At 36.1% G+C, this 16,113-nt stretch overlaps 1 protein-coding gene across 1 annotated transcript; it reads right to left on the bottom strand.

Annotated features, from left to right (window-relative positions):
* Positions 1-265: 265 nt before the first annotated feature.
* LOC133795658 (uncharacterized) lies at positions 266-11,922 on the bottom strand. Its single transcript, XM_062233112.1, has 5 exons — positions 11,689-11,922; positions 1,107-1,162; positions 616-910; positions 466-534; positions 266-367 (listed from the first exon to the last, which is right to left on the bottom strand). The coding sequence occupies exons 1-5, from the start codon at positions 11,920-11,922 to the stop codon at positions 266-268; spliced, it is 756 nt and encodes a 251-aa protein (XP_062089096.1).
* Between the last annotated feature and the right edge of the window lie 4,191 nt (positions 11,923-16,113).

The following is a 16,113-nucleotide window of genomic DNA, read 5'->3' as shown; positions in this document are numbered from 1 at the left end:
TTTATTTAATAAATGGTTCTTAATATTTTTTTTATGGATTGTTTTGAAAATAGGTAATGAAATAAATTGTAGTCAATGCAATAATAATTCTAAATAAAAATATATATTAATAAGAAATAAGAAATATCATGTTACACCATACTAAGACATTAATTTAAGCATGTGTGTTTAATTTAATTTAATGTCTTTTTTTTATTTAAAGATAGTTCGTCAAAATACTAAACACATCTTCAGAATTGACTTAATCATCATCTCCATCATCAACTTAATCATCATCTTCATCATCAACTACAATATGTTTTTTTCTCTTTCTACTTTGAATTGTGAGATCATAGTCTTCCATAGAATCCTCCAAATCATGATAACCCTGAAATGTAATTTTTAGAAGAAAAAAAATTTGTATACTAATCATATTCATTTTATAATAAAGAATATCAACTTAGAAATGAGAGTTAATGAATTTACCACATCTTGAGAATGATTTTCTTTCCTTACCCTTAGTTTCTCATCTCCATCATTTCCAGCAACTTTTTCCTACAAAACAAATAAATAAATGTATTTATTTAAATTACATATATCACACACAAAATTAGACCTTGAATTTTTGAAAAGTACCTTCCTTGCCTTCTTTAATTCATGGTCTCGCTCTAATTTCTCATCAGGCACAAAAATCTTAGATACGGTAAAATTTTCAAGACCCTCTTTCAAGTTATATTCGTTCAATCTTAACTTATAAACAAAATCTTTTCCACAAAGAGTTTCAATCTCTGTAGGAATATTATTATTGTTTGAAGATAACCTATTGAATAACTTGTGCGCAGATGTATCAAGTAATTTTTCAGCTACAACATTAAATAAGACAAAAGTTGTTTCTCCAGTTTTATCCATGACTCTTATATGTATTTTGTACCTACATTAGACAAAAATAAAAGTTAGAATTGATCTAATAAAATAATCAAAGTTTTTTTAATATTTTTTTAAAACACCAACATTATCGTTCTTACATCACAAGAGGGAAGTCACATATTTTTTTGCAAGTGCCGCACATGTAGACACCATTTGAAGGTATGATTTTTTTTAAGCATGTTTTGCATGATATATAATACCATCCAAAAGTGTTGTCTATACCAATAATTTTGCACCTTATTGTAGTAATGCACTCCTACAATTAGACATAGAAACATTAAGGAATAAATAATAGAACATTAACACAAAGACAAAGAGAATGGAATAACTGAATTCAAATTAATTTTACTCTCCATACCAAAATATATGTCTAAATTTGATAATCACATGTTTTTCTTATGTATAGACATGAAACTTCTAGAATTTCAACTTAAGGAAAGTTATTTCTAAGTTAGAATTTCACATGTTATTTCCAAGTTATTTCCAAGTTATTTATATATATATAAAGCTAGCACCGATTTCATCAAAACGATCAACTTTGGGGATCAAACTTAGTTTTATATATATAATTTGTTCATTATTGTTCCTTTTTATTTGTATGATCCGTTTGTTCTGTTGTATCACCCCAATGATCAAACCAATATATATATATATGACTCATTCAGTGGATATATTGTAGAGTCCAAGAACTTTACTTAGCTAATTGTTTAGTAGTATTATAGTATGTTTAGTGTTATCATTGTTACTTTGGATTTTTGGTTCAGACCGGGAGTTATTTGGACACTCATAGTAGTACTTATAGATTTTCTAAGTTTAACCTATAGTTTAAGAATATTAAGTATAACCTAAGGTTTAATTAATGTGACTGATATTAAGGATTATGTTATTATATTATAAGGTTTAGACATCAACCAATAGGATTTTAAGCACATGTTATGAATGGTAATTAAGGATTAAGTATTTTTGAGGATTAAATTAAATAAGGGTAAAATTTGAATGTTATAGGGTCAGTCAGCAGCCTTGAGTACGTTGAGGGCTTAGTCAAGGCTGTTTAATCCATTCAAACTTAGCTAAAAATGTGTAAATTCGTGTTTAAATATTCAGCGTATGCCGATATATCGCAGCTATAGGGGGCGATATGTCGCAGCACGTAGATACGGAAAACACGAATCGATGCACGGTCGCCTCGGGAACAAAGGTCCAGGCGATATATCGCCTATAGGGGGCGATATATCGCCTCCACCAGCATGTTTTCAAATACATTTGAATTCTTTTCCCTTCAGCCATTCAAACTCCTTCAACAGTCCAGCATCTTTTGAACGAGTCTTCAGCCTCTGCTGAACGATTATTCAAATGATTTTCACTTAAAAAGCCATTATTTTTATTCAAGTAAAATCAAGATATTTTCATTCCCAAACTCTATAAATAGGACCTAGTACCCAGCCATTATTCACCATTTGCTCTAAGTTCAGAGGCTGCTAGTGTTAAGTGAGTGTGAGAGTGTAAACACTTGGTTTGGGGAAAAACTATAAGCTTAAACATCATAAGCTTATCAAACACTTTGGGAAGTGAGTGCTATAGTATTTCGGTGGATGTTAGATTGGTCTTGCAATCTTTGAGGTAAACCCAAGACTCTAGTTCTTTTCTGTATTTTTATGTTATTTCCTTTCTCAAAACCTTCTACTCAGTCCCCTAACCTTATTCTTATTTTGGTTAGGGAATCCAAGCTTTTAAGCATATAAGTCGGTAAGTATGTTTTCTATGGTTTAGTCTTTCCATCTCTTTCATTTCATCTCCTTTCTTTAGACTTACTCTTTCTTATGGTTTTAGGAGTGTTCCAACAATCCCAACTCAGTCCATAATCTCGGTAACTTTGGTAAGGAAAATAGGCTAGAATTAATATGTTATGTGCTTGTGTTATCTATATGTTTTATGTTATTAATGTGTTATGTTTTGTTGTGAATATGTTATTGATGTGTATGTTGTAGGCTTGGGCTTATGCCCTATTTGACTAACAAGACCCCAAAAAGATTGTGGGCATAAGCCTATTTAGCTGGTAGGACCCCACTAATCTCATGGGCATAAGCTTGTTTAGTCTATGGGACCCCAAGTAATAATGGCCATTATAATAAGTGTATGTTATAAGTGTTATGTTAAGTCTTTATGTTTTCTTATGAATTTATGTATATGATTTTGTGTTAGATTTTCCTTGCTGGGCATTAGGCTCACTCCTTTCTGTTTATGTGCAGGAAAATAAGTTTAAAGGCGGAAAGATTCGTGACGCTTGGAGAATGTGTATCGATGATGAATGGAGTCAAGGGGCCGAGCGTTATTCGATTCGAGGATATAGTCTCCTTTTATGTTTTTATGGTTTTTATGTGTATTTTCCGCATTATTATGTAATGTCTTTTATTTTAAATCATGTTTTGTTTTAAAAACAATGGGATCCCATAATCCTTCTTAGTATTCTGTTTGTTTGTAAATAACTCTCATTTTGCAAGTTACTCAATAAATTATGGTATTTTCGTAAAAATGTAAGTTTTATGTATAGTTTCGTTAATGGTCCAAATAGTCTAGATTAGTGGGTCATTACAGTTGGTATCAGAGCATACGGTTCCTTCGAATGAAGTTCTCCTCGATACACATGCTCAAAGCTCCGAATCGGACCGCCAAGTAAGTGTTTAAGTTACAAGTTACTTTACTTATGTATATAGCTAACTTTAGTGTTTATGTTTCAGTTAAAAAAAAAATGAATGGAGCTTTAACCTACCAAGATATCCGAGCCATTAAGGCCTTAAAAAGAATAAGGGAGCCAAGAAACACCGTAGGAGCCCTAGAAAGGATTACTCGAAGGTTGCTTTTGTTTCACCAAGCGATAGGTGGCCTTCAAGAGGATAAACAAATAATGCTAAGATCAACAGAACAATATGTATTAGTGATTAGGTTGTTTAAAGATTTCCATCCTGTAATAGCAGCCTTAGAAGAAATATGGGAAGAAATGAATGATGAGGATGAATCACCATTAGCAATGAGATACTATTTCCTCTTAGTTAGGTTCACCGCAAAATTTGAATTTCAATTCACCAAGGAGCAAAAGAATAGGATTCTCACAAACCTTCCTAGAGGGCATTTTGATGCTCATGATAATGATGACTTTGAGGCAATAGATGATGATATGTTAGATGACGGATCGGATGTAGAAGATCCCAATTTTTAGATTAGAAGTTTTTAAATGTTTGTTTTATTTACTTTTATGTTATGATTGTAATAAGTGAAATTGTTTTCCAAATGAATAAACATGCTATTTGAATATCATGTGTAAGTTTGATTCTTTTTTTCACAATCATAATAAATAATAAATAAAATGAATAATGACTGAGTTCGGTGAGGGTGGATACAAATCAATGAACCTGGTTTCCTTATTGAGAGTTAGGGGGCCTTAGTAGTGGGAACGATTTTACTGATCCCAGCCCTCCCTCAATATGGTTAACTTTGGAACAAAGATAAGTTTCGAGCCTGAGAATTAAGTCATATAGGATTATTAGAAACACACTTAGAAAATAAAGATGACTTGTTTTTCTAAGTATAGAAACCCGCTCTAATAATAAATAAAGACCTATATAATTTTTCATAATAAGTCATAATAAATAGGTCCGAGATATGTTTGTTTAGAATAAGTTTTTGCCTTAGAGCCTATTAGGAAAAGTTCTAACATGTTTCTTTCAACTGTTAGAACTCTGCTACGATGTCTCTCCGAAGATCTGCTCGCACCAACGGGAACGCCTCCAACGATGTTCCAGCGACCAATGCGGTCCCTACCGTTCGCCGAAGGAGAGTGCGTGTTACTGCTCGCCGCAACGCACCGGCACAGCCAGCTGACAACACTGCAGAGATTGCCAGACTACGACAGCAAGTCGAGGAACTTCTGCAGCAACAACGCCAACAGGCTCAATCTCAGCCTCAGCCTCCGCCACAGCCGCAGCCGCAGCCGCAGCCACAGCCAATGGCCCCAGCACCCCAACAAGTTGGTCCGTATGGGGGATGGCCTATGACGAACTATGCTCCTTATCCTGTTCAGCACATGGAGCCAGTGTACGAAAGGTTCCGCAAGCAGCACGCTCCGAACTTCGAAGGGACTACGGACCCCTTTGAAGCAGAAGAATGGCTAAGGAATGTGGAGCCGATCCTAGCCCACATGAACCTCAATAATGCTGACCACATATCCTGCGTCTCATCTTTACTCAAGAAAGATGCCAGGATATGGTGGGATTTGGTCCAGCAATCCCACGATGTTGCCACTATGACGTGGACCCGATTTGTGGAGCTCTTCCACAAGAAGTACTACAATTCAGCAGTGCTTGCTACGAGAGTTGAGGAGTTCACCAATCTGAAGCAAGGGAATTTAACAGTGGCGGAATATGCTCGTCAGTTCGATCGCTTAGCCAAGTTCGCAGCAGAGTTGGTTCCAACCGACTATCTAAGGGTGAACAAGTTTGTTAGAGGACTTCGCCCGAAGATCGAGATGGGGGTTAAACTAGCGAACCCGGGAAACACTTCATATGCCGATGTTCTTGAGACGGCAATTGAAGTAGAAAGGTTGCAGGCCAACGTGAGCAAAGAAGAAGCCAGCAAGCCTGAACCCAGACAGCAGAGCCAACCTCAGGCCAGTCGGAACAACATTCAGTCTAGCAATAGCGGCAACAATCAGTCCAACAACAACGGTAACAGACATAAGAGAAGGCATCCTGACAACAAGCAAGTCGACAACAATAAAAGGGCACGACCAAATAATGGGGGAAATAAGTCAAACTACGTGGAATACCCGTCCTGTGCCAAATGTCAGAAGAAGCACCCCGGAGAATGCCGTGCCAACACCAAGGAGTGTTTCAATTGTGGTCAAGAGGGGCATCGCAAGAAAGATTGTCCTCAGCAAAAGCCGGAAGGAAAGAAGGACGAAAAGATGGTTCCTGCTCGGGTTTTTGCTTTAACCCAAGGAGAGGCGGATGCTAGCAACAAGGTGGTCACAGGTCAGGTTTCCATCCTCAATAAATTATATCATGTATTATTTGATTCGGGAGCCACTCATTCGTATATTTCGTTAGGAATGATAGATAAACTAGACAAACTTAGTGAAAGATTTAGAACTAGGTTTGCAACCGAGTTGCCTTCGGGCAAAGTAGTTCTATCATCACGAATTGTACGAGGCGTACCAATCAAGATTGAGGACAAGGAACTAGAAGGAGACCTGATAGAGCTGGTGATCAAAGACTTCGACGTCATACTAGGCATGGATTGGCTAGCACGACATGGCGCAACGATCGACTGCAGACGCAAGAAGGTGACATTCGATACTCCTGACGGCCAGAAACTGTGCTTCATGGGACAAGCTTCAAGACTACGCACACCGTTAGTGTCATCTCTCAAAGCTCAGAGAATGATGGAGAAAGGATGTCAAGCATTCTTAGCCAACATCACGAATGTGGAGAAGGAGACATCACTCAAAGTTGGAGATGTTCGAGTCATACAAGAATTTCCAGAAGTATTTCCCGATGACTTGCCAGGATTGCCGCCAACTAGAGAAATAGACTTCACGATAGAATTAGTACCAGGCACCGAGCCTATCTCTAAGGCACCATACCGGATGGCACCTACGGAACTCAAGGAGTTAAAGACGCAGCTACAAGAACTCCTAGACTTGGGTTTCATTAGGCCAAGCCATTCACCATGGGGGGCTCCGGTACTATTCGTGAAGAAGAAGGACGGAAGTATGCGCATGTGCATAGACTACCGAGAGCTGAATAAAGTAACAATTAAGAACAAATACCCGCTACCTCGGATTGATGATTTGTTTGATCAACTCCGAGGCGCAACTGTATTTTCTAAGATCGATCTACGGTCCGGGTATCATCAGCTCAAGGTAAAGGGAGAAGATATCCCTAAGACAGCCTTTAGGACTCGTTATGGACATTACGAGTTCTTGGTTATGTCTTTTGGTCTTACTAATGCGCCAGCCGCGTTTATGGACTTAATGAATAGGGTCTTCAAGGACTACTTGGATAAATTCGTCGTTGTGTTCATCGACGACATTTTAATTTACTCCAAGGATGAAGGGGAGCACGAGGAACACTTGAGGATGATTTTGACGCGATTGAAGGAGCACCAACTCTACGCGAAGTTCAAGAAATGCGAGTTTTGGCTCTCACAAGTGGCGTTCCTCGGGCACATCATATCGAAAGACAGAGTTGCAGTAGATCCATCGAAGGTAGAGGCCGTGAAAGATTGGCCTAGACCAAAGAACGCGTTGGAAGTAAGAAGCTTCTTAGGGCTAGCAGGTTACTATAGAAAGTTTGTAGAGGGCTTTTCTAAAATAGCCACTCCACTCACCAACCTGACCCGGAAGCAACAAAAGTTTAACTGGAATGATAAGTGTGAGGAAAGCTTCCAGTTGCTTAAGGATAAGCTTTGCTCAACCCCAGTACTTAGTGTCCCAACACCCAATGACAAGTTCGTTGTCTACTGTGATGCATCAAAGTTAGGATTGGGATGCGTACTGATGCAAAATGACAAGGTGATAGCCTACGCCTCACGTCAGTTAAAGGAGTATGAACAACGCTATCCAACTCACGATATGGAGTTGGCAGCGGTGGTCTTTGCGTTAAAAATCTGGCACCATTATCTTTACGGAGAACGGTGCGAGATTTATACGGACCACAAAAGTTTAAAATACTTCTTTACTCAGAAGGAGCTTAACATGAGGCAGCGCAGGTGGTTAGAGTTAGTAAAGGATTACGACTACGAAATCCTATACCACCCGGGGAAGGCAAACGTAGTTGCCGATGCACTTAGCCGAAAATGTTATGGGAACTTAGCAGCCTTATCCGGAATAGAAAAGCCACTACAGCAGGAGCTTATCAATGCCGTAATAGAAGTGGTTGTAGGCAAGCTGGCTAACTTGTCTATCCAATCGAATCTGCTAGAAGACATACGGAATGGTCAGAGACATGATGATTCGCTAGCAACGCACATGAATGCAGTCAGAGAAGGCAAGACTACAGATTTCTCAATATCCAGTCAAGGTTTATTGAGATATAAGGATCGGGTATGCGTGCCAGACGATCAGAGTATTAAGAAGACGATCCTAGAAGAAGTGCACAACACCCCATACTCGGTTCATCCAGGGTCTACCAAGATGACTCATGACATCAAAGCAGTCTATTGGTGGCCAGGGATGAAGAAGGACATAGCGGAGTATGTATCTAAGTGTCTGGTATGCCAGCAAGTGAAGGCGGAGCATCAGCGGCCTGCAGGATTATTGCAACCGCTTAGTATACCGAAGTGGAAGTGGGACGATATAGCCATGGACTTCGTGACGGGTCTGCCAAAGACAAATAAGCAGCATGATTCTGCTTGGATAGTCATAGATAGACTAACCAAGTCGGCTCATTTTCTTCCTGTTAAGACTTCTTATACGGCAGACCAATATGCAGACATCTACATCCAAGAGATTGTACGATTGCATGGAATCCCCAAGACGATAGTATCAGATAGAGGATCAGTGTTTACGTCAAGATTTTGGAGAAGCTTACAGCAAGCCATGGGTACTAAGTTAAGTCTTAGTACAGCTTTCCATCCTCAGACAGATGGGCAGTCCGAGCGTACGATTCAGATTTTAGAGGATATGCTACGCGCATGTGTACTTGACTTTGGAGGATCGTGGAACAAGTACTTGCCGCTGATCGAGTTCTCGTACAACAACAGCTACCAGTCGACGATCGAGATGGCACCTTATGAGTTGCTATATGGAAGAAGGTGCCGATCACCGTTGCACTGGGACGAGGTAGGAGAAAGGCAGCTTCTAGGGCCCGAAGCTGTTAGACAAGCACAAGAAGCAGTAACGCTTATTAGACAGCGTATGCTTACTGCTCAAAGCCGACAAAAAAGCTATGCAGATACCAAGCGACGCGATGTGGAGTTCCAAGTTGGAGATCAAGTCTTCCTGAAGATATCTCCTATGAAGGGTGTCAAGCGATTCGGGAAGAAAGGCAAGCTCAGTCCCCGATTCATAGGTCCTTTTGAGATATTGGACAAAGTGGGACCAGTTGCGTATAGACTAGCCCTACCGCCAGCACTAGCCGATAGTCACAACATCTTCCACATCTCGATGTTACGCAAGTATGTGTCAGACCCATCTCACGTCCTCAAGTACGACACCATAGCGCTCCAGAAAGACTTAAGTTACGAGGAACGACCGGTTAGCATCCTAGATAGGGGGATGAAGCAGTTATGGTCCAAGAGCTTTCCTATAGTTAAAGTCCTATGGAGCAATAGTTCTGAACGCGAGGCAACGTGGGAGTTGGAAGAGGACATGCAGAGCCGGTATCCGGAGTTATTTGGTAAGTAAATTTCGAGGACGAAATTCTTTTTAGTAGGGGAGAATTGTAGAGTCCAAGAACTTTACTTAGCTAATTGTTTAGTAGTATTATAGTATGTTTAGTGTTATCATTGTTACTTTGGATTTTTGGTTCAGACCGGGAGTTATTTGGACACTCATAGTAGTACTTATAGATTTTCTAAGTTTAACCTATAGTTTAAGAATATTAAGTATAACCTAAGGTTTGATTAATGTGACTGATATTAAGGATAATGTTATTATATTATAAGGTTTAGACATCAACCAATAGGATTTTAAGCACATGTTATGAATGGTAATTAAGGATTAAGTATTTTTTAGGATTAAATTAAATAAGGGTAAAATTTGAATGTTATAGGGTCAGTCAGCAGCCTTGAGTACGTTGAGGGCTTAGTCAAGGCTGTTTAATCCATTCAAACTTAGCTAAAAATGTGTAAATTCGTGTTTAAATATTCAGCGTATGCCGATATATCGCAGCTATAGGGGGCGATATGTCGCAGCACGTAGATACGGAAAACACGAATCGATGCACGGTCGCCTCGGGAACAAAGGTCCAGGCGATATATCGCCTATAGGGGGCGATATATCGCCTCCACCAGCATGTTTTCAAATACATTTGAATTCTTTTCCCTTCAGCCATTCAAACTCCTTCAACAGTCCAGCATCTTTTGAACGAGTCTTCAGCCTCTGCTGAACGATTATTCAAATGATTTTCACTTAAAAAGCCATTATTTTTATTCAAGTAAAATCAAGATATTTTCATTCCCAAACTCTATAAATAGGACCTAGTACCCAGCCATTATTCACCATTTGCTCTAAGTTCAGAGGCTGCTAGTGTTAAGTGAGTGTGAGAGTGTAAACACTTGGTTTGGGGAAAAACTATAAGCTTAAACATCATAAGCTTATCAAACACTTTGGGAAGTGAGTGCTATAGTATTTCGGTGGATGTTAGATTGGTCTTGCAATCTTTGAGGTAAACCCAAGACTCTAGTTCTTTTCTGTATTTTTATGTTATTTCCTTTCTCAAAACCTTCTACTCAGTCCCCTAACCTTATTCTTATTTTGGTTAGGGAATCCAAGCTTTTAAGCATATAAGTCGGTAAGTATGTTTTCTATGGTTTAGTCTTTCCATCTCTTTCATTTCATCTCCTTTCTTTAGACTTACTCTTTCTTATGGTTTTAGGAGTGTTCCAACAATCCCAACTCAGTCCATAATCTCGGTAACTTTGGTAAGGAAAATAGGCTAGAATTAATATGTTATGTGCTTGTGTTATCTATATGTTTTATGTTATTAATGTGTTATGTTTTGTTGTGAATATGTTATTGATGTGTATGTTGTAGGCTTGGGCTTATGCCCTATTTGACTAACAAGACCCCAAAAAGATTGTGGGCATAAGCCTATTTAGCTGGTAGGACCCCACTAATCTCATGGGCATAAGCTTGTTTAGTCTATGGGACCCCAAGTAATAATGGCCATTATAATAAGTGTATGTTATATGTGTTATGTTAAGTCTTTATGTTTTCTTATGAATTTATGTATATGATTTTGTGTTAGATTTTCCTTGCTGGGCATTAGGCTCACTCCTTTCTGTTTATGTGCAGGAAAATAAGTTTAAAGGCGGAAAGATTCGTGACGCTTGGAGAATGTGTATCGATGATGAATGGAGTCAAGGGGCCGAGCGTTATTCGATTCGAGGATATAGTCTCCTTTTATGTTTTTATGGTTTTTATGTGTATTTTCCGCATTATTATGTAATGTCTTTTATTTTAAATCATGTTTTGTTTTAAAAACAATGGGATCCCATAATCCTTCTTAGTATTCTGTTTGTTTGTAAATAACTCTCATTTTGCAAGTTACTCAATAAATTATGGTATTTTCGTAAAAATGTAAGTTTTATGTATAGTTTCGTTAATGGTCCAAATAGTCTAGATTAGTGGGTCATTACATATATATATACATATACATATAAGGAATATAATAAAGAATAAGGATTGGCCATGGCTATAGTTTCGAAAGAATCTTAATTTTAAAAAAGTTCAAACTCAATGATCAAAGTTAATTATCAAAATGCACCACGTATAAAATGTCATTAAATTTTATAATTATTTTACTGTTTTTACCTAATAATTTATAACATTATTATTTCTACATTATTACTCACATATTTTCAGCCTTTTCTTAAAAAAAAAAAATCAAATACTTTTCGTACATTTGAAACCTATGTGAATTTTGAACATTGTGCCAGCGAACAATTTAAATCTAGAAAGAAAGTAAATTAATGCAATTGTTATACTTGCAATTAGACATAGAAACATTAAGGAATAAATAATAGAAGAGTAACAGAAAGACAAAGAGAATGGAAAATGATTACCTTGACTTGATCATCCCAATTAGTCTCTAATATTTCTTTAATACTCAAGCGGTTGAGTAACATCTCTTCCTCAAGAGAAAACTTATTGACATTGGAGCTTTCAATATCTTGCACTCGATTGGAGGTGGTGGAAAATCTCTCAATTAAAGATGTTACATAATCTATTTCAAGATTAATATATATTTTGGTTGCACTTGTTGTAGAAAAAATGACTTCACCTATATATGAAGTCATTGTAAAATTCAATAAAATTATTTTTATAAATACAAATCAAGTGTATAATAGTAAGATATATATATATACAAAACTTGAGTACAAAATAAGATATACAAAGTTGGGAATATAAACTTGAATAAGAAAAAACTTGATTATAATAGTAAGATATACACATTAAATTTTTAAAAACTATAATTAGTGAGATACAAAAAAATTATTACCTTGGAATTTTTTTATTGTTGTGGAAGTGAGTATCACTATAAAGGGCTTGTCATCTTTTTTGTATAACTCACGATCAAACATCTCCCCCAAATCTCCCCATAAAGTGATTTTTGATGTCACCGAACTATAAATGAAAAAAAAAAGTTAATTAAACTAAAAAAAATAAAGATAGAATATGAAAGATTTATAAAATAAACAAATAATAAGAAACATATACATAATTTTGATTTTGATGACTATGTTAAACTTACTAATCTGTTATAATTTTTATGTCTCTTTTTTTTCAGCCACCTCCAACAATCTCAATATCACCCACACCACACAAGCATCCAACAACATCTAAAATATCACCCAAAAAATATAATGATATTAGAATACAAAGATTTTTTTTTTTAAATATAGATTAACAAATAGTAAAATTGATATAAGAACCTGATAGAATTGTATTGTCATTGACGCGTAAATCAATTAAACTTTGAGTTATGAATTGAAATCCATTGATTGGAATCTTAACAATTCCTTCTTCCAATTTCTTTAGGGAAGTTGTAACCAAAAAAAGAAGCTTGTTCTCATTTGAGAGAGGTTTGTACTCGCCTTTGCTTGCAACAACTTTCAAATTTTTTATACTATATAAAAAACCCTCACTCAAAAGATGCTTAAACTTGGCAACCAAATTTTTTCTAATCGTTGCATGCATAAGATTTTCCTGTCACAAAAATCCATATTATATGAAGTATAAAATAATTAGGAAAAAGTAGAGAATATAATAGCATAAAAAGTTTTTTTTGTATACCTTTTCATCAATGAAAATCATATCAAGACTGATAAGTTCTCCATTTTTCTTGGTGTTGATTGATTCCCACATCCTACAAACTCGAACTCTTATCATTAAACTATCTTTATCATTGTTTAAATCTTGAAGAAAAGAGTACTCCATGAAGTAAACAATGAAAAAAATTCAAATATCAATAACCAAAACACAAAAAATACTTTGTAAGGAAAACTTTCCTTCAAGCAAACAAAATGGTGTTTATATACAACCACTTTTGAGTCTATTTACTAATTAAAAAATACCCAATATTAAATTATATTTACTATTTACTAAGCAGTTTTTTTTCTTCTACATTTACTATAATAATAATAATAATAATAATGTTAATTGCTCACAATTCAACGTTGCACCTCTCCCAATGATTCTCTTTATTATTATTATTATCGGTATTATTTATTATTTACATTATTGATAATAATAGCTATATTTTGAGTACCAGTCCAATTATAAAATCTAATTATTTATGGTTTCGCGTTACAATAAGATTAAGGCAAATATGATGTTACATATATTTACATAAATGTTATATATATTTACATAAACGTATAAAATCTAATTATTTTTTGTTTCAGTTATATTTATCTACATTTACTATAATAATAATGTTAATTACAGCTATAAATATATATATACATAAACGTTACAATAACATTAAGGCAAATATGATGTTACATATATTTACATAAAAAATTGAAAAATTGAAAAAACAAAGAATAAGGAATGAAGCTCATATGGATTGCCTCCTCACCACATGATAGCTCTCTTTTATATATATATATATATATATAGATTGACATGCATTTAAAAAATGTAAAATTTACAATATTATATTTTCATAATAAATACATATTTTTCATCAAATAACCTTTTAAAAATATTCAAAAAATTAAAATTTATTTTTAGAAATATTAACTAACAACTATAAATATGGATCATTGATCTTAATCCAATGATTAATAATAAAGTAACCATCCATGAGTAGTAACCATTAAGAGTGCACCCATATATATATATATATATATTCATATCATACATTATATTAAACATATTCTTATAACAATAAATTAATAAGTTTTCTAAATAAAACTAAGCAAACGTGTATTGTACGTTACTTCACCTAATATATATATATATATAAATGGTAGAATAAATTTTAGTAATTATATTTGTAACGCCCTGGTTAGCCAAAACTGTTACACTGTGTATTTTAACTAGTGCTAAGCTCGCTAAACAAGTCATTTGGCCATAAACGTGCAACTAAATGTGATTAACGGTCCAAGGTTAAAAAAATCGGTCAAAAGGGATAGATATTTTATTAAAACATTAAACTGTACATGAGATCCCATAATAAATGTTTACAAAGTTGTTTACAATGTTACTATCATTTTCTTGCATGCATGTATCTATGACAACGCTAATGAGCGTGACCTAACCTACATGTCCATATAACAATGCTAATAAGCATTTCCTTTGCATTCATAAGCAATGTCAGTGATGATAAGCACATCCTTTTATATCATGCAGCAGTCAAGGGCCAGACCTTATCAGTATATCTCATGCTACCTAATAAGGCAGACAAATAAGGCATTTATATCCTATTTAAGCAATTAAACACATAACCACATAAATAGTTACCAAATCCCTAAGTCAAGCTTGTCTTTGGTGGCGAGTGTACATGCCCAGCCTGTCTTCAGGAACCCTTAACCTTGGCACGCTCTGATACCAAGTTGTAACACCCTGGTTAGCCAAGACCATTACATCGTGTATTTTAAATAGTGATAAACTCGCTAAACGAGTCATTTGGCCGTAAATGTGCAACTAAATGTGATTAATGGTCCAAGGTTAAAATTTTTTGGTTAAAACGAATAGATATTTCATTAAAACGTTAAGTTGTACATGAGATCCCATAATAAATGTTTACAAAGTTGTTTACAGTTCCAAAAGGTTAATTACAACTCAAAAGTTACAACCCGCCAACCTAAGCAACAAAAATAGGGTTTAACCCTTGTTCCTCTGAACAACCTTGGCTGTGGTGGTCAAGCAGCTGCATATATACACGTCGCCACCGAAGCTCTCCAACCCATGGCTTGTCAAATTTTCCTTTCCCCTTACCTGCACCACATAGCACCTGTGAGCCAAGACCCAGCAAAAAAACTTAAACATGCTCATAAGCAGTTAATAATACGTTACCAATCCATAATAAGCATGCCTAGCAGTAATAACCCTACTCATGCATGGATACCATTCATATAAATGACTACAACATCATATGGGGCCAGCTGCCCTAATTAAATGATTAACTGAATCATATCAAGGCCCGTTGCCTAAGTTACATGCTTAATAAATCACACTGGGGGCCCAACCCTAAAATATGAGACTTATAAGTCACCCCGGGGTCCATTGCCCTATCCTCTGAATTACTAGCCTTGGAGCTGGCTCAGTGTACCTGGCGTTTAATTTTCCACGACCATTAGGTCAGACAAGCGTATGATGCGCTCTTGATTAGTTCTAACCAAAACAACCAGCGCTCGACGTGCTATTGATGCCCTAGACTCATAAGTCAATGCTTTTCAACCAGCGCTATTGCCGCCCTTGACTCATAAGTCAATGTTTTTCGACCAGCGCTCAGCACTATTGCTGTCATTGACTCATAAGTCAAGCTTTTCTCAATTATATAATGCTAACATGCATTCATCATATAACAAATATCCAGATACAGAGCATTCAACATGCTTAATCAATCATTCACAAACATAATCATAATCATGCACATTACAAGGGCCCACGTCCAATCAAGACTATATTCAACATTCGGGCCAAGCCTAAATCATGTACATCACGTATTGGGTGCAGTTTTCTTACCTCAGGTCCGAGTGTAACATAAAATAAGAATGACCCTTGAGCACGATCCTGATTATGAACCCCTAGCGATAACCTAGTCACAACCAAGTATATAATCCCGTCAATAACAAGCAGATAAAGGTTTCCGGATTGAGTCCTAGCCTTCAGGACGTCGAATTCTACTAAACTGGGTAGTAGAATCGATCTCGAGCCCTTAGGTTTGAGTTCCCGCACTGAAAACACTTTTTGGCCAAAATCCTCTATTTGCGCCGCAGCGCCCCCAATTAGGGTCGTGGCACCCCACCATTAGAGCT

Source organism: Humulus lupulus, chromosome 8 (genome assembly GCF_963169125.1).
Source record: "Humulus lupulus chromosome 8, drHumLupu1.1, whole genome shotgun sequence".
NCBI lineage: Eukaryota > Viridiplantae > Streptophyta > Magnoliopsida > Rosales > Cannabaceae > Humulus > Humulus lupulus.
The sequence above is the reverse complement of the archived record's forward strand: the minus strand, read 5'-3'. Positions and strand labels throughout refer to the sequence as shown.